At 40.0% G+C, this 24,817-nt stretch overlaps 3 protein-coding genes across 17 annotated transcripts; 2 read left to right on the top strand and 1 right to left on the bottom strand.

Moving 5' to 3' along the window:
* The first annotated feature begins 2,996 nt into the window (after positions 1 to 2,996).
* On the top strand, positions 2,997 to 9,411 carry c8b (complement component 8, beta polypeptide). Of its 4 annotated transcripts, XM_040143308.1 has the most exons (13): positions 2,997 to 3,183; positions 3,375 to 3,508; positions 3,851 to 3,998; positions 4,939 to 5,086; positions 5,421 to 5,562; positions 5,690 to 5,822; positions 6,421 to 6,618; positions 6,797 to 7,037; positions 7,323 to 7,451; positions 7,551 to 7,714; positions 8,182 to 8,335; positions 8,648 to 8,719; positions 8,825 to 9,409. In XM_040143308.1, exons 2-13 carry the CDS (start codon positions 3,426 to 3,428, stop codon positions 8,977 to 8,979), a joined length of 1,767 nt encoding a protein of 588 aa, XP_039999242.1. In that variant the 5' UTR covers positions 2,997 to 3,183; positions 3,375 to 3,425; the 3' UTR covers positions 8,980 to 9,409. The 4 variants fall into 4 exon arrangements, with proteins under 4 accessions (XP_039999242.1, XP_039999243.1, XP_039999245.1 ...); XM_040143309.1 differs by having other exon boundaries at positions 2,997 to 3,508; positions 3,730 to 5,086; positions 8,825 to 9,411; XM_040143310.1 differs by lacking the exon at positions 2,997 to 3,183 and having other exon boundaries at positions 3,444 to 3,508; positions 3,871 to 5,086; positions 8,825 to 9,411.
* c8a (complement component 8, alpha polypeptide) lies at positions 9,368 to 16,038 on the bottom strand. 3 transcript variants are annotated; one of them, XM_040143306.1, is made up of 12 exons: positions 15,920 to 16,037; positions 15,406 to 15,453; positions 15,165 to 15,273; positions 14,467 to 14,614; positions 14,196 to 14,343; positions 12,951 to 13,140; positions 12,676 to 12,858; positions 11,947 to 12,187; positions 11,720 to 11,851; positions 11,298 to 11,455; positions 10,927 to 11,152; positions 9,368 to 9,707 (listed from the first exon to the last, which is right to left on the bottom strand). In XM_040143306.1, exons 3-12 carry the CDS (start codon positions 15,255 to 15,257, stop codon positions 9,556 to 9,558), a joined length of 1,671 nt encoding a protein of 556 aa, XP_039999240.1. In that variant the 5' UTR covers positions 15,258 to 15,273; positions 15,406 to 15,453; positions 15,920 to 16,037; the 3' UTR covers positions 9,368 to 9,555. The 3 variants fall into 3 exon arrangements, with proteins under 3 accessions (XP_039999240.1, XP_039999241.1, XP_039999239.1); XM_040143307.1 differs by lacking the exon at positions 15,406 to 15,453 and having other exon boundaries at positions 15,920 to 16,038; XM_040143305.1 differs by lacking the exon at positions 15,920 to 16,037 and having other exon boundaries at positions 15,406 to 15,668.
* Positions 15,933 to 24,650, top strand: si:ch211-188c16.1 (uncharacterized protein LOC562677 homolog). Of its 10 annotated transcripts, none has more exons than XM_040143295.1 (19): positions 15,933 to 16,192; positions 17,268 to 18,210; positions 18,352 to 18,543; positions 18,784 to 19,327; positions 19,408 to 19,523; positions 19,625 to 19,698; positions 19,804 to 19,844; positions 19,968 to 20,018; positions 20,208 to 20,340; positions 20,516 to 20,675; positions 20,908 to 21,031; positions 21,114 to 21,145; positions 21,502 to 21,565; positions 21,758 to 21,792; positions 22,008 to 22,071; positions 23,451 to 23,549; positions 23,678 to 23,691; positions 23,972 to 24,005; positions 24,166 to 24,650. In XM_040143295.1, exons 1-19 carry the CDS (start codon positions 16,166 to 16,168, stop codon positions 24,233 to 24,235), a joined length of 2,817 nt encoding a protein of 938 aa, XP_039999229.1. In that variant the 5' UTR covers positions 15,933 to 16,165; the 3' UTR covers positions 24,236 to 24,650. The 10 variants fall into 10 exon arrangements, with proteins under 10 accessions (XP_039999229.1, XP_039999237.1, XP_039999234.1 ...); XM_040143297.1 differs by having other exon boundaries at positions 15,934 to 16,192; positions 19,625 to 19,650; positions 19,807 to 19,844; positions 21,755 to 21,792; XM_040143294.1 differs by having other exon boundaries at positions 15,934 to 16,192; positions 19,807 to 19,844; positions 21,755 to 21,792.
* Positions 24,651 to 24,817: the final 167 nt, after the last annotated feature.

The following is a 24,817-nucleotide window of genomic DNA, read 5'->3' as shown; positions in this document are numbered from 1 at the left end:
AGATTCATAACTGCACCGACACAGCCTCGTGCTTTGTAAGTTACTGCTGTTTGTCTTTTAGGGGATGGAAGCTCTCAAGGCCAAGACAGAAGCTCATGAGAAAGAGAGAAAAAGACGAGTGACTGTGACCAGCAGCATCTCTCACAGCTGGAAGACACAAACGTGTTCTGTTTTTTCAACCTTTAAAGGATATTTTGGCAGTTCTGTAATAAGCTGGCTATCCTAGGATCTGCTTTCCTCCAGAGGACACATACTGTACTGTACTCCTCAGCATGACAACCAGACTTTGGCTTTTATCGTCCAATCAAATAACCTTTCAACCAGGAAGTGACCTTTGATCTTTGATTGAAACCTACAACAGGAGGTGATGGATCCTCCTGTAATGGATTTATATCTGTGAGGATACATTAAAAGGCCATGGTGACACTGATGATGCAAATTATTTTTTGGAGAAACATTCAAGAGGAGCAGCGTCGTACCGTATGTGGTTGACCTTCAGTTGGTCAACTGCCACCAGCAAAGACTGTGCATAGCAGATGGATTTGCCAAATGTTCTCATAGTGTTGCTCACACCGACTCGTCCATTTGCATGAACAGACTTAATGTGGATTCAGCTGACTCATCTGAGAGCAAAACCGTTCTCTGCAGCTTCCTCCTAGGTCTGAAACAAATCAAAAAATATGATTTTTCTTTTTCTTATTTTATAAGCTGTGAATTATTAGTTGATGACACTGAGTCATTAAGGATATCGAAATGACTTGGAGGCATCAATGTGAAAATCAAAATTTGCCAAACATCTATTTTGTAAATAAGAAACCCCCCAACCCCCCCATACCTGAGCCTCTGTGCCATAAGATAGCTCTCTGCCTCTTGGATGCCAACTACCTGTGTTTCTCTCAAGCAATGCCCTACCAGCACCTCCATTTTTGACGTCTGGATGGTTGTTTCGCTTTTGCAGCCTTTTTTATTTTAAATTTATGAAAATGTCTCTGTTTCTGTTCGGTTGGTGAGATATGAATTGTAAATCTGTGTTACATGGTCACTCAAAATGAATCCTGCTGAACCTGTCTCACTCGTTATGAACTTGAGAGATGAAAGAAATGAAGGGGTTGAAACAAAAATCCTACTACTTCTCAAAAAAGGTCACAGACTTTTTTAGTAATAGGAGGCAGATTTTCCTGCATCTCTTTGTTTTTAGATATTCTACATTTCCAACTAAGGTCGCATTGTTTACAATTTGCCTCTCAAAATCTTGGTTTCTTGAATAACTGAGCAGAATATTCCCATTCTGATATGACATGGCTTAAAAACCACACGCGAAGAGACAGTAGAGTGCATTTCTATGCCTTATCAGGTTTTTATTTGTTGTCCAGTCACTGTTCTTCTTGCCAGGCCATTGTATACAGTAAACAGGTCATTGTTGTAACAAAGCACTTGGGCATATTGTAGGTCTGTTCCACCGAATCAAAATGGTCAAAAATAAAGGTAACTTTATATAATATGAACAATAGAGATATCACTATTAAGTGCTAGACTTACAGTAAGAAATGGTAACTGTACCCCTGCTCGTGTAAGAAAAATTAGAAATAGTCAAAAAATATTTTGTAAATTTTATTTATGGAATTAAGAATTGTCATGAAAAGACAAAAAAGGACTTTTGTACGTCTAGGACTTCCCCATACACTGTACCCATACCACTGTTCAGTCACAAATAAAATATCATGTGATTCCCACTTTTCTGCTCGGCTCTCTTTATTTCCCTAACCTGATAGCATCTTTCTAATGATCTACTGTAAAGACCACAAAAGTAGCCAACAGAGGTTGCTCTCCTCACACAGATACCTCAGAAATCCTGTGTGCAGTCGGTCACTGTCTTGTGACTACGTATGTGCTATACCAGCATAATCATTACTTGCTTTTGTGATGGTTATATAATTGATTCCCATGTAGAGTAGCACAGTGTCTTTGAAGTACCGCATCTACCATAAGTCAGGACCCCAAACATTATATACTTTGATCAGTGCTGAGAGATGTACTCAGAGCTTTTGCCTAAGTAAAGGTGCCGGTACAAAAACGTTTTAAAATTTAAAAGTAAAAATACTGCATTCAAAATCTTACCCAAGTCAAGTATTATCAACAAAATGTACTTGAAGTACCAAAAATAACAGTACTCATTATGTGGAAAATGGTCCGTGTAACTGGTATTATTAAATTGTAACTGATGCATCAATGGATGAGGTGTGTCTAGTTGAACTACTTTGTATACAGTTTGGTAGATTAGTCCAGTGAGTCCAACCCGCTCGGGGTCACAACATAAATCTGAAAATAACAAAGTTCTGCACACATTCCCATTCTCTTTTAAAACTTTTTTTCTTGTCTTTGCTCTTGTTGTGAAATTTACCCCTTTTGAAAGAGCTTTTTTACATGAAACCATCTGTGGAGGTAGGAGGGGAAAACACTTTTGGTGAAACAGTGAACAACTCGTAGACATCTGTTTTTTGTAAGGGAATACAAACCCAAAAGTTTGGAAACCTCTGCTCTAACCTTTGACAATGCAATCTATTTTATAAACTGATCCTGTGTTTTTTGTACAGCTATCAAGCGGAGAAGTAATTGGTGACTCCAACTGTCAAATAAATGTAGTACAGTGCAATATTTCCCTCTGGAATGTAGTGGAGCAGAAGTATAGAGTAGCATGTACAGGAGATGCTCATTAAGTCTGAGTCCTTCAAAATTGTACTGGTGCTGAAACCACTGCAGTCATAACAGATCTTAGCATAGTGTTTAATACATTAGTAATATCAGTAGTAGCATAGTACTTCCCGTGCCAGTTATTAGATGTTAGTTAGTTAGTATCAGCATTAAGTTGCTCTTCACTGGGTTAGTAAACTACAGCTGAGTCATGTAATTGTGTCATGCTGTAAAATCCAAATCAAAGGTAGACACGGTTTAAAGGTCAAAACTACACAAACATGACTGAAGCGAATTGACCACACAAGCCTTGTAACAGGAATTTACTTTATTGCACAGCCCTGTTTTTAACCACTGTTATGTGATCTGACGTATGTTTTGTTGCCACTGCAGGCTCATCACATAACTTAGCTTATAATCAACTTACAATTGTTTACCGTATAAAACTGGATGATGTACTGAAAGGACATTCAGACCTGGGGATTTATACCGGTGCTGTTCTTAAAATCTTCACAGTTTCTTCTAAAGTCTTTTCTACAGATAAACCTTCAGTGCCCCAACACTGGGTTTCCTGGCCCTGAGGGTCTGCAGTATTGTGTATTCAGCTCCACCTCTGAGTCTAATGGTCACAAAGAGTTCATACCCAAGCCAGTATTGATCAGTGTGTGTGTGTGTTTACGTAGAAAGCGGTGCAGTGTCGTCTCCCCATTCACAGTCAGTCGTGACATACAACCATGTTTTCTGTGGTGATACAGAGGAGTGCACTCAATTTGCGCTGCTTTCTACTCCAAGTTACTTTGGGCTTGGTGCTTATAAGGTAGGAGTTTGACTTGTCTCTTTAATATAATGGATTGTCTGTATTTCTTGTCCATATCCCAGTTTGTTTTCAATTAACTTTACCCAATGTGACTGTCTTGCTGTCAAAGAAAAGTTGATAATGTTCAAACATAGTCTTAAAAATGTTTCCTCTGTGAGATTAAAAGTGATTGATTCCACATTGAACTCTTGGCTAAATTGACTGTCTTTACTCTGAATCAGCTCCACCAGTAGTTCTGTCCGTATCCCGTCCTACAGCAAGATACTTTTGAGAAACCTAAAACCCTTTGGATCCAAGGTCTGTTACTGTCCATTTGTTTTGATTTCCATCTGCATGTCACAGTAAAGTTGCCGTCACAACAGTGAGCAATGAGGAGCCCAGTGCTCGTGAAGCTCGGTCCGTGGGTGATCAGGCGGTAGTTGATCCAGTGGACTGTGTTTTATCAGAGTGGAGCGCATGGTCACGCTGTGATACTTGTCAGAAAAAAAGAGTAAGTATGAGGATACTAGACATTATAGCTACAATACAAGGCCTGTGTTTGTTGGCCCATCAGAATGCCCCAGTGTTTGTCTGATCATCTGTTTTTAACAAGGAATGAAATTGCCCAAAGCTGATGGCTTGAGCTGTTGTTTAACATGTTTGAATTACAAGTGCATTCCGAGACACTTAGAACAACAAACCTCCCATTTATGGGACAACAGGAAAATTAATTTTTTACCCATAATGTGGAAAAACCAGTAGACTGTCACATGACTCCAAAATTCAACAGTGACCACACATTCATGATATTATCTAAGGGCAATATAACATTGAAAACCGGTAACTGGTTTCATTGTTGTGGCTAATCGGTGTACTCCATCTATTCAGTGGCAGGGGAAATACATTATAGGCTTCCAACTTTAAAGAAAAGGTTTTGGGAAATACTGAACATTTATCGCTTTCTTACGAAAGAATGATTTTATGGACTGCAGTGAACTAAATTTATGGCCAATATCCAACTACACTACGGGCCAGATAAACAGATCTAACCAATTTTGATGCACCAGTTATCATGAAAAGAGATTAAATCTGGATACAGTCAGATTAGATCTGTATAACTAAATCATCCCTACAGTGCCAGGACTGCAAAATAATTAAAATTCTGCATTCAACATTTTGACCCTTGGGAGATGTTTTTCTGTGCGGTAGAGACCTTTGCTGCTGGCAAAGGTCTCAGCTGATCTACTTCAGTGCTCTATCTCATCCACTTTACAAGGAGGGGTATTAATAACCTTGACATGACAAAGTGAAAACAGCCCACTAATGTGATTTTGGGTGTTACAGTTGCCCGGAGCAGTTTCCGAGCTCTTCCACCACCTTTACTGGGTATGGGCGAGCCTTCCTCTGTGTTTCTCCGACCGTCTATGTGTTTGTTTTTCTCAACCATCCAGTATCGCTACGCTAAGCTTGACCAGCTGTCTCAGTTTGGGGGGGAGCCATGCAATTTTCATGACAGGGAGGAGGAGGCCTGCAATGTTCCAGCCCGCTACACCTGTGACAATATTCCTTTGTGTGAGGGATTTCTCTGCACCCAAACAGGTATCTCCTACACCCGTCTAAATGTAATGTACATACAGCTTTAGAAAACCACATGGAATTATTAAGTTTTGTGTTCTACCACCTAATAATAATAATGTCAGTATTCTTTGTCCTCTCTTCATTCCAGTCAGGAAATTTCAATGTACTTTGCATTTAAGAGCTTTGTTCTTAAAGAATTAGTTCAACATTTTGGGAAATACACTTAATCGCTTTCTTGACCTTTTCATCTAACTCTAAAGAGAGCGAATAAGCATATTTCCAAAATTGTCAAACTATTCCATTAAGATAAACTATCAGTAAATGCCATCTACTGTATTTCTTTCCTGTTCTTTAGGTCGCTGTGTTCACAGAACTCTGCAGTGTAACGGGGAGGATGACTGTGGGGACATGTCAGACGAGGCCGGCTGTAAGAAGGTTCCCAAGCCCTGCACGCAGGAGGCTGAGGAGTACTGGGGAATCGAGAACCTTGCCAAAGGGTGAGTGACATTCCCTGTAGTCTACAATGTAGATCAGAGAGTTTTCGAGCACTTTTATACGTAAACATTTTGCTCCGTCAAATCAGGCTACTCATTGTTAATGCTGGTGCCGTTACTCTTCTTTCAGAATCAACATCTTGAACAGTAAACTGGAGGGAGTGGTGCTTGATAACCGATACTATGCTGGCAGCTGCTTGCCTCACTACATCCAGGATGTCAGATTCAGGAAGCCTTACAACTTGCAACAGTACACACTAGAGGTGGAAATCCCTGACAATCACAGTTTTGTTTAATGACTACTGAGTTAGTGTTCATGTAGGAGATTATAGTTTTTTCTGTAGTTAGACACACGTTATTATAAGTTTTAACTAATTAATAATAAATGACTTATTCATTCGTAATGATCAGTTATAAGCCATTAATAACAACAACTTTTGGGTTGCCAAATTGTTGAAAGTTTGATCACCTACCTTCCAGAAAAGAGCTGCAGGGGATCTGGACCAATATTCATTAATTGACAACTTAATAAGCATTTATTAATGAATTACCAGCATTTATAACTGTGTTATTACTAAATAGTACAGAAAATTACCAACCAAATGGATTTTTCATAACCTGGTAACCCACATATTGTTCTTTGCAAGGCTTTATAACTGCTCCATGAAGCATGAGAAACTGATTAATCAACAATAATAAAGCCATTAGTCACAACTTATTATTTTTCCTTCATCTTTCATCTCATTCTTTTATCTTTTATTCCATATTCTTAACATAGTTTACAGTAAATTAATTGTTTTATTATTGTGGTTCTGCTCATTTCGTACTAAAAGGTAACTTTTGCTCTCCACTAATCCACAGACAAAAGGCTCATATGATTTCAACGTGCAGTCTTTTGATTCATACTCTGACTACATGGACACTACCATGAAGGAGCGTATGACCAAAACCACTGTTTCCTTTGGCTTTGCCATTCCTGGCGTATTTGAATTTGGCTTCAACTACAATGATGCCAAATACACCAAATCAATTCAGAAGATTCGCCGTGCCTCTGGTAAGGTGAGATGGTGTTTGTTTTTTTCTTTCCCAATTGCAAATCCTTTGTTGCACCAACTTTTCTGAAAAACCAAATCCAATCAAGATTTGATACACAATTCACAGTTTTGCTATAAATCATTTAAAATATCTGAAAGCCATAAAGTATCCTACACCTGCCTCCCATTGATTCTCTCCTCAGATTTACAGCTTTGTGAGGGCCAAAGCAGAACTGGAGTTGGCCCAGTACATGCTGAAGTCAGACAATTTGATGCTTCACCCCGAGTTCCTGCAGCGCCTGCGCTCTTTGCCACAGTCCTATGTTTATGGGGAATACAGACAGATATACAGAGATTATGGCACCCACTACATCACTGAGGCTGCCCTCGGAGGAGACTATGAGCACACCATCATTATGAATAAGGAGAAGCTCAAGAAGACAGGTATGACAGACAGGCATCCTCTGTCAAATAAAGTTTGGTTCAATTTCACAGTTTCTTCATTTACTACATGTTGCAAGAATGCATAAAGATAATATAATCAGATATTTCAGGGTTTGGCAATGGCAGTGACATCATCTATACCTTTTTATACTTAACACTGACTGGCAAGGCTGGAAAATGATACACCATTGCCCTGAAATGCTCTTCCTCATGGCCCAGTTTTGTGAAAGATAATATAACTTTGAAAGGCAATAACCACTCCATGACAGAGTTTTGTTGTTGTAGATTATTCTTTGGAAGACTACAACTTCTGCGTGCAGTCAGGCCTTAACATCGGGGCCAACATATATGATGTTTATGTGTCGGTGGGGTTTCAGGGTGGATACTGCAATGGCCTGTTGAATGAGATGGGAGGTGAGGTTCCATGTTTTATCACATTGTCCCGCAGTCTGCAAAATGTCCAATCAGACGCATGAACTCCTAAAACGCTAAGGTCATTCCGTCTATCTCCAGAGGACACGGCGCGTGGCAGCATGGTGGAAGACTTTGTCGCTGTTGTAAGGGGTGGCAGTAGTGAATCAGTCACTGCTTTGGTGTCTAAAAAGCTTCCCACCCCCCAGCTGATGGGGCTTTGGGGTGATAGCGTGCGTTTCAACCCCGACTTCATTCGCACAACAGTGAGTCTTTCTCTCTCTGAATCTCGTTTTTTTTTGTGTTACATGCTATAGTCCCACTTGTAATGCTCTCTTGTCTGTGTTCTTGTCTCCCTCCTGCTTGTTTGTTCTTCTTTTTCCTTTGTGTATCTACATCTCAATTTAGAGATATAATAAAATTGTCTTCAAAGGATTTGACCTGGCTAATGGATGCAGAAACATTTACAAAAGAGTTGGTCAGTGGTGGTGCCGGGATTTGGCAGAATTACAGACAGACAAAGTACAGCTAAGCTAATCAATAGCAAGTTGGAGAACAAACAGCAAAAGATGCCAAATAGCAACTGTGCCAAATACAACTAGGCTGCCTTGCTACAACACGGTCAAGTTTCAGAGCTTTCCAGTTGGCTCTATCTGGAAAAACACGATCCAAGAAAATTGAATTTGAACAGCAACAAGATCCTGGTTTAATTATGACACTTGTTTCTCATTAGACTCGGCCGCTGTATGAGCTGGTGACCTCGAGAGACTTCTCCCATGATGCCACCCTGAAGAGAAACCTAAAGAGAGCCCTGTCAGAGTACCTGGCAGAGGCTAGTTCATGCCGTTGTGCTCCCTGCCACAACAATGGAGTGGCCGTTTTGAGAGGTAACCCAGAGGATATTGTTTGTGTTTTTGAATGAAATTACCATTGGTTTCATATCCATCATTTATTCATAGAAAGCTCAGTACTCATTACTCTTACTTTCGTTCCTAAACCATGTTTCACTTAGTGTCTTTTTTTCTGTTTATGGTACTTGTATGTTTTTGTTTTCACTTCTACTTAATTCCTCAGCTTTAGTTTTAGTTTAAAAGGACATTAAGTGACCTTTGTAAATCACTGACAGATGATGGATAACTAAGTGATTCAGCTGCGGTAATGATAATGGTTGAAGGAAACATTGCTGTCTTCCTCAACAGGCACAAGGTGTGACTGTGTGTGTCCTGTTGGCTACACTGGACGGGGCTGTGAGATCACTCACAGGCCAAACGGTTAGCTCTCCCGATCCATATATGAAAAACTGCATACAACATAACATTATGTTTTATTTTTTTGCACTAAACCCTAATTAGACTTGATATGAACCTTTCTAACAGAAATAGCCATTGACGGCAGCTGGAGCTGCTGGGGTGCATGGTCATCCTGCAGTGGAAGAACAATGTCAAGGAGTCGAGAGTGTAACAACCCAGCGCCCAGCAATGGAGGCATGGCGTGCGCAGGACTGCAGCAAGAGTCTACTGAATGCTTTTAAAAACCTGCTCAACAGCTCTGATGTCAACACTGACACAAAGATTTATAAAAAACCTCTTTTAAAACAGTGGACTAGTCTGTGCTGGGTTTTTGTCTTTGGACTGCCTGGTGTGACATAAAGATTCATTCAAATAAAATAAAACAAAAAATGAATAATGAATGTTAAACCATGTGTGTCATTTTTGATAATTAACTAGATCTGCCTTAGGCACTGACCTGAATTCAGCTTCTGTTATCCAAATTTAACCTTCATGTTGGAGGCAATTTGCAAAATGTCACACATAGTCTAAATGACAATTTCCCTCTTGTGCTTGTGAAAATGCTTATACCAGAAATAAATGAATAAATAAATGAATTCTGACACACATACAAAGTCGGCACAACACACATTTATTTTGACTTTGATGTAGAGCATGTCACACAGTGTGACCTGAGAAGGGCAGATGTCATTTGAATTTTGAGGGCTCTGACATTTATAAAACAATTCTGTAAGAGCAGTTGTTATTGATGTAAAAACCCTTACGCTCAATTAGCACTGAGCAGCATCTTTACCCAGAAATCTGGGACGAACTTCAATTCAACAGCGTCCAGTCTGAGAGGAGGAGCCCAGGCAGTTTGCTCCTCCCCCATCAGGTGGGGGATTATCACATGTTCTTGCCCGAGTCTTCTTCCCCGACGTACAGGATGACCAGGCCCCCCAGCACGACCACGACCCATCTGTCTTGGTGTCTATCGAGTAACATTGAGAGGGTTTTATGCTGATCTTGACCAAATGATGTGGCTTTGGTAAGAGGAAATGTCTGCACCCTCTCGTTACTCCATCACATCCTCTGACCAAAACATGCATCTGAAGTACAATTTTTTTATTTTTACTGCACAACATTTAGTTGACAGCTGTAATTAAAGTTACTTCACAGAACAAGATCTTACATGCAAAATGTATGATAAACTTAACAGCTTTAACATTAAGATATATCTTACAGGTTATGAATCAGTATTATAACACATAGAGAGGTACTCTGACTTTTGGTAATTTAAAACATTAACTGCTATTACCCCTGTATTTTAGCAATGGTCGCAGTGTCTTTCTGGGTGAGCCCTTACTTTGGCCCCAACCAAAATATCTCAACAACCATTAGATTGCCATGAAATTTTGTCTTTCATGGTCCTCAGAGGATGAATCCTACTGACTTTGGTGATCCCTTGACATTTATTTTAGCGCCACCATGAGGTTGACATTTGTAGTTCAGAGTGAAATATCTGGACAACTACGTACTGGATGCTACGATGCTTGGTACAGATATTCAAAGTCCCTAGAGGATCAATTCTAATAAGCTGTGCTTAAGTACAGCCTCAGAAATGCTACCATGGTTTGATTTTAAAGTTAAATTTTAAAGCGGCTTTAATCAATATTTTTATTAACAAAAGATTACATTACTATTTGAATGTGAAAGGGATCGCTCATGGTCATGAACCCAAAGAGAATTACCACCAGACTTTGTAGTTCCTCTTGGTCTTATGGAGCTTTATAGCATCCTTCAGCTCATTGTTGTCTTCCAGCCCACAACTTTAATGTTGTGGTTCTCTCTCACCACTCTCGTTGGTGTTGTTTTCAGCCACAGGAGGCAGCGTTACTCAGCAAAAGCTTAAAAAACCCACTGTTCTAACACCAACCAGCAGACATACTAAGTCACTGGCTATACGGTGAAAGTAATTGTGCATTTAGCAGCTACGGAGTCAGATAATTCAGACTGGTGGAGAGCAAAACAGAACTGAACTAATATTCATCAGATGCACACAAACACAGCTCCAAATAACTGCTAATGTTGCTCTGTATCTGTTGGGTGTGTAAGAAGGCAACTATTTGCTAACAAGTTTGCTATAGGAATTTATAAGGTCATGAGCTATAGTTTGTTTACCTCAACTCGTTTTAACCATGACACCTCACCTGTTCTGAGAGTCTCTTCACAGGCCTCTCCATGGTAGCCGGACATACAGATGCATTTACAGGAGGTACCCGTGAGGACAGGGATCCCATTGTGCCTGCAGGGGGCGCAGTTACAGGAGTCAAACCGCTGTAGATACTCATCCCAGCCCCTCTGTAAGTTGGCCAGTCTCGCACCTACACGGTCAGCGACTGTGCTGAGGCGCACTAGCTCGTAGATTGGCATGGTCTGGGTAAGAGGGGAGGCAGGACAGAGACAGGAAGAGGAGAGAGAGAAAAGAGTAAAGTTTATGAAATCAGATGACCGCATCAACCTATGTCTTGTTTTTCCTCTGTTTAAGAACATGTTATCTTTTTATGTGAAATTGTGTGACCTCATATTCGATGAGTGTTGGGTTGTATTTGAGACTTGCTCCCCACTTCCTGTAGGTGTCCGGATTCCTGATAACCAACAGGCCACTGTCGCTGTATGTTATTCCTCCCTTCACTAGAGTAACAATGTCCTCAATCATAACTGAAGTAGAGTCCTGTTCTACATTTCAAAAACAAAACAAACAACGAAAAAATAACATCACAACTCATTACGAGAGCAATCCTTCATATACTTTGTCTGTTGAATGAAAATGAGACATCAAATTAAGCTAATAAACAAAAATTCAGGCTAATTAGGTATTATGAGGACCTCAAAATAGGGACGGCCTCATCACTAGAGCTCACTAGAGCTAATAATTCTATTTCTCATCTGTTGGTTTTTTTGTCCTTGTCTGAAGGGTCAGGATTAAATAAAATGTCTCACCTTGACTCTGCATTTCTTTTTTGCTGCATAGATTCATACCCAATGTGAGACTTAGTGTCCCGAAGGTGCCAAGTGAACTGCTTATACCAATAGATGCACCAATGCATTTACCAGCTTCTTTACCCTCATACTCTGTAAGAGTTAGGGAAGAGAATTAAACAAAGGTTACTTAACATTACATTTGTGATTAGATTACATCAGTTAACAAACTGGAAAGCCCACGGTACTTGATTCTGCCAGGGATGTTTTGTTGATAACCACGACATATTCAAGGGTTCCTCCCATAGTTCCCTCTGTGACGTAGTGGGTGCCAAATGTGTTGAAGAAGCGGGAGTACATCCCAAAGTCATACTGTTCAGGGAGCTCCATGAGTGAAACATAGAAATCTTCATGAAGCATCAACTTATTGGTTCTCATCTTGAAGTGGGCTGTTTGCACTTTGGACCAAAGCCTAACAAACCCTAGGTCCTGAGGGTAAAAAGGCAAGCATTTTTTTTCAGGAGAAGAAAAAAAGTTTTACATGTCTTCTCAAGAAAGAACAGTAAAACTGTAATGTATTTACACTCTAAATAATGGCTTTTCTTTTTGCAACAGATACTCAGCACTGTTCAAAGGAGTTGGAAATTTGGGGTATGCACAGACACGTTTTCTTGCTGAGAGTTAGATGAGGAGATCAATACCATTCTCATATTTAATCATTCAATATGAAGATACACCTATGACATGGTTAGCTTAGTTTAGCATAAAGACTGAAAATGGGGGGAACAGCTGTACAAAGGTAACAAAATCCTGCTAATAGCACTTGTGAAACTCACTAATAAAAATGTTATACTTAGTTTGTACATAAACCAAAGAAACATTTTTTTTTTAATCAGCAAACCCTTACTTCAAACAATTAATAATGATATATTTAGAACACACAACGAAACTAATTGCATTTGGTAAATGGATTTTACCTGGCTTGTAAACTGCGTTATGTTCGAGAAAAACTGAGCCTCATGACTTCCACTCACTCCCACTTTCACATCACTGACCCCGATTGTGAAACCAGCATTGAAAGAACCCAAAGTTTTCCTTGCGTTCAGCAGGCTCACCATACTTTCAAAGTACTCATGGGAGCCCTCTGATGTAGCTTGAGCCTGTAACAGATTAATTTTTATGTCATAATGTCTCAGTCCAAACATTCCAATTATTAAGCTTCACAAAGACATAAATCTCAACATTACAGTACCACAAACTGGTAGTTATGGTAGTTGTAAGGCTTCCGGTAGTTTTTATCATCCTCATTGTAGTGCAGGTTCTCACAGAATGAGTCATAGGTGAATTTCCTCCATTCACCATTATAGACATATTCACACTTTCCTCCAAAGTACTTTGGGTCAAGTACATGATCCACAAAGTCTCCAGTCAAGACATTGAAGCTAGGCAAAGTAGAATAATTCCAATTAGTCGTTAAATAGTCAGAGATTTGAGAATCTACTCTTTTCCGCTTTCTTACCGAGAGTTAGATGGGAAGATTGTTTCCATTCTCGTGTCTGTATAGTTAGTATTAGGCTACAGCCAGCAGCTGGTTAACCTAGCACAAAGACTGGAAACAGGGTTGAAACAGCTAGTCGGCTCTGTCCAGTGCTAGCAAAATCCACCTACGTGCACTTCTAAAGCTCACAAATTAACATGTTATATATTGACCACATATTATTGCATGGCATAATATCTTGTTTGTTTAATCCATACAAACACTAATGTGAAAAAAACCAGGTTGTGGTTTTACGAGGGGTTTTGTGCCGATTTATCTTCTGGCAGAGAGTAGTGACTTCCTGAAGTCTCCGCTGGTTACGACAAGACTCACCGTGAGGGTTCCTGGAAACCTTACAGCTGCGTTGTTAGGTTGCAGGAAACCCCATTTGCCCAAGAAATAAAACAAACAAGATTAAACAGGCAAGATGTAATAAGTTAATTAGTGAGCTTAAAGGGGTGTTTGTAGGTGGACTTTTTTACCTTTGGACAGAGGCAGGCTAACAATTCCCCCTGTTTCCAGTCTTTACGCTCAGCTGACCGGCTGCTGGCTGTAGCCTCATCAACAAACAGACATGAGACTGGTATCGAGCTTCTCATCTAACTCACGGCAAGAAAAGAAACAAGTGTATTTCGTTTAAGTAAAGGTATGAAGATTAAATGAAATGAAAGACAAATGAAATAATGGTGTGACAGGTTGACTACTGAAATTACATGTACAGTATATGAATATATAATTTGAATTATGGGGCGTGCAATCCAATATATCAAAGCAGTTTGCTTAGCAAAGAACAGTGATTTTCCCTTTGTAAACATAATTTTCCTGATTGAAAAGTATTTTTTTATAGCTGCATATGCACACCATGCCTTTGCATTGCTTTTAAAGTTTTCCCTCATGTGAAATCAACTAAGTAAAGTGAATAACAACAACAACAACAACATTAACTGCTGCAATATTTACCCCTGAGTCCCGCGCTCAGCACCAGGGATTGGCAGGAGGGTGGAACACTTGTCGTCTCTCTGGTTGACATTTTCACAGTCCTCTTCATCAGAAAAATCCTCACAGTCTGACTCTCCGTTACAGCGAAGCGACTGGCTGATACAGCGCCCTGGAAAGACACACTCTCACTCACACAAACATACTATATGTCCTCCATATGCACACACCAACAGAGGAAACACCTTCACCTTAAAGAGAATGTGTTGTCTGGGTGGTTGTTGATGGGACTTGCCTGATTCTTTGCAGGTGAAGCCCTCTCCACAGTAATCTGGCACCAGACACTGTGTGGTCGCTGTTGGACATGCCAGCCTCTCCCACAATGTGTCAATGCACGCTGTGCCTCCAAACTGTGAGGGTTTCTCCAGGTATCGGAAACGGAACTAAAACAGCATTAAAAATTAGTTAGCATCTATTATTACTCACTATGTCCATTCTGTTGTACCATCACTGGGATATAGATTCGTACAGAAACACAAGTAGACCAGATTTTATTGTGTTGCAATCCACGTGTTCAAATTTAAAATCATATAAGTTAAAAATGTTTCTACAATCCATATACTGTAAGTGTATACGTAGCTAACATTTGATATATCTTCAAGAGGTTCATGGATCCTAAATGAATTGTGATTCTAGGGAAAGCCTAAAATGTCAGTTGCACAGTATAACAAAGTTCTTCTGTTATTGACCTTATTGGAGCAGGAGTGCTGATTTAGGATAATCATAGCTCCCCTTGGACCCATTGAACATCTCATCCATAATTTATTGATCTGAGCTACCCGACAAAAACTGTCCAGTTTCAACTCTAGTGTTTTTGGAGAGAGTTCTAGTTGTACTATTGCCAGCCAGGCACAAGCCACCCATATTAAAAGCTGTAATCTTAATTTTCAATCAGCATCTTTAAATTTGTGGTGGTGGCATTTTGTAATTTACCTTGTTGTCTGTGCAGGAGTTACAAGGAGTCCAAGATGACCAGCTCCCCAGCATACAGTTGACCGGTGTTGGTCTGTTTACATTTCTGGCCATTCTCGTCCGAGCCCCCCTGCCCCCCAGAAACACCCATTATCATCTCAACTCCAGTTCTAATATCCATGGCATGTGGGCTGTATTAGATCGCAGTTATCAAGGTGTTTTCCAGTGGATATAAAAGGTAGTGAAGCTAAGAATACCGCACCTTTTATCATCAGTTGTCCATGGCCTCCTGGATGCATCCACAGTTCTACTAAAATTGATGAACAGATGCAGTGCACATAAACCCAGGAGTAAATGAAAAAATACCCCCATGCTGAAAATGAGTAGCTATTCCGTAGGATTAAAATGCCACATCAGAAAACAGCTGTTGTGATCCTCTGGGGAGTTCTACCACTGCACTCTTGACCAACCACAGTGAATGATTGATCAAGAGTACACAAATGCTCTTACGACAGCTGGGAGTTTTTTTTTTTTTTTGGGGGGGGGGTTTGTTTTTTGGGTTTTGTTTGTTTTTCAACCAGAACATCCTGTCCCAACACACAAACACTTCTGACACCTCAAACTGAAACAATAAAGTTTTCCTTTTGACTCTAGTTGAAGTGAGATGATCCACTGATAAAAGGTAAATTATTATCATTACTATTATTAGTCGTAGTGGTAGTATAAGTAGCAGTAGTGGTCGTTTATTTATCAGTATTATGGTCATTAACACCTACCCGCTCACAAAGTGGCTGTCGACACTTCTGATCCGTCAATCAAGCAAACGTGAACGCGCACGTGGGGTACGCGCAGCACGCAGGTGCGTCTCACACCGCGGCGCTTTCAAATTGTGTGTATTAGCATCATCCCGGACTAGCAGGACCAGCTCGCTGGGATTCATCTCGTTAAAGGTGTCAAAATAGCAGAAGGCCTCGCGTCGCCGAAGTTTAGACCGCTTTCCAAATGCGCAGTCCTGAACAGTGATGAGCAGGCGAGCTACAATGGAAGAGGTAAAGTTTAAAAGAGTTTTCTGAACTACTTTTTAGCTGAAGGTCTGTTAGAGGATAGCTAAATTTAGCCTTGTTACCAGGCCCTGTGCTAGCCAAGGCACCCCGTGTTTAATACACTGTGCTTTGGATTTGTTTTACTTGTTCTGTGTCATTAAAGGATATGACTTAATGTTAGTTATTCCTGTTCTTAATACTATAGCATATTATAGGGTCTATCCAGTCAATAAACATATTTTCCACTAATTGTAGTATCTGGCCATGCAGATAGTTTTGGTTTTATTTGCCCAGGATTTCACCTCAGTACAGTGGAGATCTTTTTTTTTGTTTGTTTTATTTGTTTTTTGTGGTGCTCACACCATTGAAAAATTACATTTAAAAAAAAAAATACAGCAGCAGCAATATCTTTTCTGAGAAACAATGTACCTGTTGTTCTGGATAACACATAGCCCTAGCTGCCAAAAGTTGACAACCTGTTATGAGGCCTCACGATTATTTTCATAATTGATTAATCTGTTGAATGTTTCCTTGGTTAATTGATCAATCGTGTCATTTACATTATGTCAGAGAAATGAGAAAAATACCCATCACAATTCCCAAAAGCTCAAGCTTACACATTCACTTCTCTTGATTTGCCCTCCTAACAGTCCAAAACCCAAAGATATTCATTTTACAACTGTAGCAGACTAAGTCCACTAGCAAATATTTACATTTAGGAACCTGGATGACAGGATTTTGTCATTTTTCATTTAAAGAAATGACTGAAAGTACTTAATTGGTTATCAAAATTTTCGGTGATTAATTTCTTTGTTTACCAACTTATTAATTAATCTATGAATCGTTGCAGCTCTGCCAGTTTTCTGGAAGGAGATCTTCGAAAAAATATCCATAAGTAGATACTTAGGGATACACTAGGGAGTCAATGAAAAAATGTTTTTTCTGTAATTTTAGTAACTCTACACTTAAATTCTGTTGACAGCATTGGACTTTGACTCCCCAAACTTGATCATATTAAGTACATTGTCTGTAAAAAAAATTATAGCCATTTCTGTTAATTTAATGATTCATGATTTTTAAGGAGGGGTCAATCAACTTCAAAGCTCTAAGGGCCAAGTTTCAGGAAGAGGCCCTTCTGGCTCAATCCAAAAACAGACGACCAGCTGTTGCAGAGAAACCCAAACATCTTCCACCCCCTGGAGATCACTGCAGCTCCGTGGTTAGCAGTATTAGTATCGCTGTAGAAAACAAGACACCAGTGGTTCCCCGGGTCATCTTCAGAGATGGGCTGCGGGCATCTGGAGGCAAACGACCAATTTCCTTTCCACCACAACATCAGCAGACTTCCAACTCTTCCCAGCTTGCTAGTGGAGACAGCATAACAAGGCAGTCCCTCAAAGAGCGACACATGCCTTTGGTGCTTCCTGTCCTGCCTGTAAAAGAGCAGAAGATAGAACTACTAGTCAGAAAGGAGCAAAAACTGGAACCAGAGCCAGGAAAAGAGGTCCCGCCACAAACTAAAATCAAGAAGAAAGGTTTGCTGCTTCCTTTCAAGTCAGCCAAAGCATCAAAAGCCAGTGCAGAAAATGGAGAGGAGCCCACTTATGCTGATTTGACCACGAGACCTTCTAGTGCTCCCGGCGAGTTGCCCTCTTTGGAAAAACAAACCACAGAAGAAGGGGTTTCACTCCAAAGTGATCAATCAACAGCTGAGTGCCCCCTCTCAAGCCCAGATATACCGATCACTCCTCCGTCTGTCGAGAAAAGTGTTGACTCCGACAGCAGAATCATTAGCACCTTGGAGAAGGCAAAGAAGAAGTTCTCACGCCGGCAAATGTTGATATCCACAAAACCCAAGAGCTTGCGTTCCCCTGACTACACCTCAAGAGACAATGCGTTCCTTTCGCCACCAAAGAACATTGAAGGTGTTGAGCCTGACCTCCCTATACCCCCACCAGTCTGTCTTCCACACCTGGCTTGTATTTCAGCCCGGCCTTTCTTCAAAGCCAACAACTCTGCACGTAGTAAGTTATATTCAAGGATAAACCTTTTTTTTTTTTTTTTTTTTTTTTTTTTTGTCCACATCAAAAACTTTTATCATCTTATACTGTTTATTAAGACAAGTTTTCTTATGGGTTTGCAATGTTGTTTTTCCTAATGGCTAGAGTCTGCATTGGCTAAGCAGTCTGGTAGGGATCAAGCTGAACTTCCCTCTGTGAGGACCGGCGAACCTCATCCACTCTCATCTCCTCCAAACAAACCTTTACCTGACCTGTGGTCACTGGGGCCACTGCCAGCAAAGCCCCCCAGACCTCCATTAGTAGATCTTAGCCATTACAATCTACCTAAAGTCCACGGTAATGTGTGTGAACTTACTTTTTATTCCTTTTCCTTTCCATTTCCCTAGCTTTGCTTTATTCCACTTTTGCTTCTCCCCTTCCCCATACTACAGACTGAAGTATATAAAAAAAGGCAAAAAGTTATATTTTACTTGGACATCAGTGACAGTGTTTTAACTGTACTGCAGTTTGAATATTTTCTTATTTGTGGTCAGGATGACCGTCTGCTCAAGTGCTGATTTTGGTTTCTTATTATAGAGGTGTCACCAGCTCTTAGCCAAGCACTAACTGAAGAGCCAGAGTCTGAGCACCCATTCATCACCAGCCCTTTGCTGGATGCTCCAGAGTTTCCAGGGTTTGAGAATTCAGAGATGGAGACAACAGAGGGAGAAGCTGTTGATATTGCTGCGCTAGAATTGGAGGCTTTAGACTTTGTCACCACTGACCTTCCTATACCAGTTGACTTTGGGATGACAGATTTTGAGGCCTCCCAACCTGATTTGTCAGTGTGTGACCCTGCAGAGTCCAGTGTTGGCTCTATCGCCCAAGATCTTAACCTTGGCAGTCAAAACATTATACCCCTCAATCCAGCCAGCTTCTCTGAACCAATAAACCTTTCAGAGTTCCCAGAGCCTGCTGCCCCAGAGCAGTGGTCTCAGAATGAGGAGGCGATCATAGATCCTCTGTCTAAATCTCAAGCTAATGAGACTGATCTGGGAGCTGCTGAGTGCCTCTCTGTCCCAGAGGAAGAAGAGTTCACTAACCATGCAGAATTGAATGATGGCATTCAGCCACATCCAAGGTGAGTTTTTTTGGAACTGGAATCAGAGTTTGCTTCATGTTTTTTCACATCAGAAATTTTACAGATTTTCTCCTTTCCAGTTTATGTCAAAAGGACAGTTACTATGAAACATGTGATAATGTGTACGAGGATGTTGAAAACATCAACAAATTCATCTTGGGCCAGAACTCTCGTAAACGTAAAGCTGATCTGAAGAGTAAGAATGTTTTCTTAATACAGTGCTTTTTTTCCTGATATAAGACCACTGGCAGACATTGATTCTTTCCATTTAACTCCCGTGTTAACAATGTTTTACAGATCCATATGCTGACAACCACCCAATGGTAACTCCTATTGTGTTTATTATCATCTTAGAGAGTAATAAGAGAACAGTTAAGTTTATGGTCTGACACATTCTGTGCAATGAATAAATAATGTGCTTCACTCTTCTAACAATCATCTGTGGTAAATTAAAAATCATCTTTGTTTATTTCAAGAAGGAAGAGGCGTGTCTTAACATATGGCCGCGGAATCCGTGGTATGTCTTTTTGTGTTTTTCAAACATACAAGTCCTGTGTTTTATCATTGACATTGATTTTTTCTTTTTGCCAGATGGAAGGCAGCCATTGATTTTTCTCTTGCTGTGGTAATCAAACTGCAGGGGCAGTGTATCAGGAGAACATGCTCATTCGTACCATAATCATGTCCACAGGTATGTTAGACATGTCACCCATAACTCATTGATGGTGTGATTAAAAACAAGCAGATTTTTTTTGTTAACATTTTTGTTACTTCTCAGTTTCTTTTCTAGCATATGGTTCCATGTGTATTTCAGTGGTAAATGTAATCTTTATGGAAAATAAGCTGTTTTTTGCCGCTGAACACTCTGTTTTGTATTCAGTAAGGAACGCCAAAGCCCCAACACTGCTGACTATAAAGAGCATAAGAGGAGGGAGAAGCACCGACTGGAGAAGGAAAAAAAGGAGCAAAAAGAAAGGGAGAAGAAAGAAAATGAAATGAAAAAGAAGTTCAAGGCAAGTAACACAATTGTGTTACCTTGAGGTTAAGAATCTCTTCTAATAGAGCTGTATTTTCTCGTCTGCTTTTGTCATTGTATCACAATGATGCTCAGTAAAAGGCAGTAAACTTTTCTAGGTTATAATTTACAGCAAACCTTAGCCTTTTATTGCTTAAAATTTTATTGTGTAGGTGACTGGCGATGAGGAGCCCATGTACCACGCCAAGGTGATGGTGGCCAGAAAAGTCCGCAAGAATGACCTGCCTGTGAAGAGTGGGGACACGGTCAGCATCATCCGCACCACTAACTGCCCCAAAGGCAAATGGCTGGCTCGAGACGCAAACCACAAATGTGAGTTTAGAACTTACAGTATATTGTTTTATTTTCATGTGACCACCCCCTAAAAAGTAGTTAACATTTTCAGTAAATATTAGGATTTGAGAAAGGAAAAACAAGAAAATCACACATTGGTTGTTTTATCAAGTTATTTCACACAAACAGGTTAGTCTCCTGTTTTCACATTTAAACCGGAGTTATTAGCTCTCAGTGTTTTCAGTTACTACTGCACCCTGGCTATTTGCAGATGGTTATATTTCAGTCATGAACGTGGAGCTAAATATCAAGGAGATGCTGGAACTTGGCAAGAAGGCCCAAGCAGCAGGACGAGGAGGCAACCTGGAGGGAGATACTATCAGCATTGGGAGCAGGTACTGGGTAGCTCGATGATAAAGTCCTTTAATGTGTGTCATGATAAACTACTTGTATTTCTGTTTTTTCTTTGTTTTGCAGATCCTCCAGCCACCCTGTACTAACAAGCAGTTGTGAGTATGTAGGCTTTGCACAAAGGGTGGTTATACTGTCACCTGTAACCCTCTAAACTTTGCATTAGCTACTTCATCATTTCAAAAAGCACTGCAGCTTAATATAGACAGAACAAAGAACCTAACTTGTTGACTGACAGATAACACTTGCACACAGATTAGCCTGGTGGCATGGTCTGATTAACTTAACTAGTTTCATCTGCTTGACAGCAATGTGTTATTTTATGATTGTAAAGGAATTCCATGTAGGCTGAGGGTTTTGGCTGCTACCTTGCCAAACCTCTATCATCAGCAAGCACACTGTACTAATTTTTTTTTTTTTTTTAAATTATTATTATTTATTCCCCCCGCCATAGTCACAGATGACAGTGAAGAGTGGGGCTGTGAAGATGAGACTCTCTCACCCACAAATGAAAGCCAGTAAGACTGACAAGTTTCCTATCCTCAACATTGCTTTTAGAGAAGTGTGATTTCTTGGAAGAATGACAGGAACCATAAACTACATAAGAGTAGTTTTAGGTCAATCCCTCAGAAAGATGTGATTGAATTGATGTGTTACACAGAATTTATAATTATTTTCTTCATTTTTTTCATCTTCATTTTGTATAGTAGCTTTCCCCAGCAGACTTCCTCCATGTGTGAGATGTGTAAGTACTCCCGGCCTTCTGGTTTAAAGTGAAATACAAGCTCTCTCTGTGGTAGCTTTATGTTATGCATTGACATATGGCAGACTAACATGCCTTTTGATGTGCACTTTTACCATGCCATTTCCATACTCCCTCCCTCTGTCTTACTGTCCTTGCATAACTCATCGGCAAACCTTCCTCACCCACGTCTGCCCTTCACGTGTTCGCTTTGACAGCTTGTGGCCATATCAGTGCCCAGCACACTCTGAGCGATGCCAACCTGGAGGACCTACACACACAGTAAGTCTCAAACACACAGGTGTCAAAGCAGATACCTTGGCAGTTTTCTCTTGTAAGCCCATAAGTATTTCTACATCCACCTCTTCTCAAGATTCTATGTGTGTAGATATATATTTATTTTTTTATTTCTTCATGAGGAACTAAATGTGGAGAGCTAAAAAAAAAAATTAACAGCAGAATTTTAACATTTTATTCATGGGTCTTTGAGGGAAGCAAAGTTATTTGGGCTGGAACATTTTAGGGAGTGTTTCTGGAGTCCTGTACTATATGATTACAGTAGAAACCAAAGACAATAGTTTATGGTGTTATGACACTAATGTATGGGACAAACCACGGAAAATCCTAAAGATATTCTCTTTACTATCATATAACGAAGAATTGGTTAAAATAACACACACACTTGCAGCCTTGTTTAAACTATGCGGTAATTTGGCCCCTCAAAGCATCCAAGATATGTTCTGTAACTTAATACGATGGCAATAAACTGCTAGGAGGATGCATCTAAGGTTGTCTGTTTAAATGTAGGCTATAGGTTTAGGGGAACCCACAAACAGTGGGTTACTGTATTACAAAACAATGATCTCCACCAGTTCTCTCAAAAAAAAAAAAAAAGTCTTCACTTGTGTGAGCAGATCAGTTTTTTTAATCTTTTATCAGAGAGCTATGACTTTGGAACTGAATATCTTTTTTTAAAGAAAAAAAACTTTCAGCCTTCTTGAAATAAACCAAATGACATTTGGTTTTTTGCGTCACTACTCCGTCATTGCATGTTGAGCTTACCTAACTCAGTGCCCTGTTCATTTCTTCTTCCTAAAGTAATGGCAGACAGGACAGAATGGCAGTGTCCCTGTAAATCTCTGTACTCATTAGAGGAGAGGATGGGCCGATTCAATTAAATACAGTCTATAACTTTTAACCTGGGGAGATCACACAATGGTCCAAAAAGTAGCCTGAATTATTACAGGCTGTCAATTTTACCTGCTTAAGCAGAAAGAGGGGCTCAACTGAGTGGAAAACTGGCCAGTCCAACAAAACTGCTTCAAGTGCTTAAATCAGAGATGTTGAGGCAACTTTATTTACCCTTTTGTATCACCGGCTTTTGCCTTTGTATTCCTGGTGGAAGATGTGGAGGGTTGGAAAAAAGCCTGCAGTAGGATGCAACAAAATTGCAGCCTCAGAAATTAATTTAAACCTGAATCAGCACCTCTTGGACACACACACTGATTGTCATAAGCTAAATAAATGTGGTATTTATTTCATGGTTACGCTACAGGATTGTACAGGTGTTCCTTGCCCTGTGTAGTAAATTGACGAGAATGAAAAGTAGCAGTTAGAGAAGTAAAACGAGTCCTAACAGTTTCTTGTCTTAAACCTTTTAGGACCAGACACGAAGCCCTGCAGAAACTAGCCATCTTCTTTCAACACAGCAGAGATGAATTTGCTGATGTCGCTGATAGTGAAGGAGCAACACCCACAAAGTACAGTATTCTCTTTTCCATAACATGAAACATTAGTTTATTGAAAGTTGTCTTATTTTGTTTCACTGTCTTCAAAAACCCTGTCAATGATAGAAAAAATGTTTTCTTTCATTCTGTCCTGTTTAAAGTGCTGAACCGCCAAGTAAGTTTACAGAGTTTAATTTGTTCCATGACTGCACTGTTGTCACCATCTCCGTCACACACACTGATAGTGGTGAAGCTAAGAGGAGAGCACTTTCATGTCACTTGAATGACACTACAGTCTAAACACTGGTTGGCGTCTTGCCTGTCATGGAAAATAACTTGTGAGGAACATTTATCTGTCTCAAGTATCCTGGAGACATGTTGTTGGTGTTGGACATTTTGCAGAGACAGCAGTTCAAAGTTAATGTTACCTTTTGTATCTGCTTGTGTTTATCCAGATTTCTTGTGTGCTGTTGAAGAGCCTCCGTATCCGTAAGTGTTGTTTCCTTCTAATCAGCAAGGGAAGCTTGGCTCTGTTTGATCTTTATTTGTATTAGCAGAGTACTCTTCGATATTGCCAAAGAAGCACAGACAGTACTTCTTTGGCAACCCCCTCATGAACTGTGATGTCCTCTTCTGTTTTGTGTGACAGTGAACAGGAGGTTGACTTCACAGAGCTGGAACTCCTTCCTCCCCCACCACTATATGCTGACCCCTTCTGATTACCACATCAGCTAAAGCTGGGAATGTCAGGGTGAAAAATCTCAACTGTACAGTTTACTTTTGAGGTTTGATACATGAGGATCTGCTGTTGAAACTTGTTTGCCATGTATTTGAAAATGTTTTTTTTGACCCTCTAAAGTGTAGAAAAGAAAACATGATCATGAATGGAGCTGTTTATATGACTGTATTATAATGCAGATTCACTTTTTTTTTTTTTTTACTTTATTGGTGCATTTTCACTTTATGTTCTGCACTTTTTCTTTTCTTTGAAGTTGCTGTTAAAAAGAGGAAATAGTGCAGAAATTAAATCTTTCTCCAAAGAGCAGTGACATTAGGTAGCCAACTGTTCCCTTGTAGTATCTTATGTTTTTGTTTGTGAATATGTTCTTTGAAATTGGATTTTCTTTGGTTTGTGTGTTACATCTAATAAAAATTTTGTCATTGATTTATGCTTTTGATCACATTTTTATGATTGCTTGCAATTCTCCCTGACTGAAACACACTGCTTTAGTTGCTACACAACTTATCGTACATCGGCTGACTCCTGCAGACCTACCTACTGTCCCGTTATCCACTCTTAA

Source organism: Xiphias gladius, chromosome 14, assembly GCF_016859285.1.
Source record: "Xiphias gladius isolate SHS-SW01 ecotype Sanya breed wild chromosome 14, ASM1685928v1, whole genome shotgun sequence".
Lineage (NCBI taxonomy): Eukaryota > Metazoa > Chordata > Actinopteri > Istiophoriformes > Xiphiidae > Xiphias > Xiphias gladius.
Note: the sequence above shows the minus strand (reverse complement) of the source record. Positions and strands in the feature narration are given on the sequence as shown.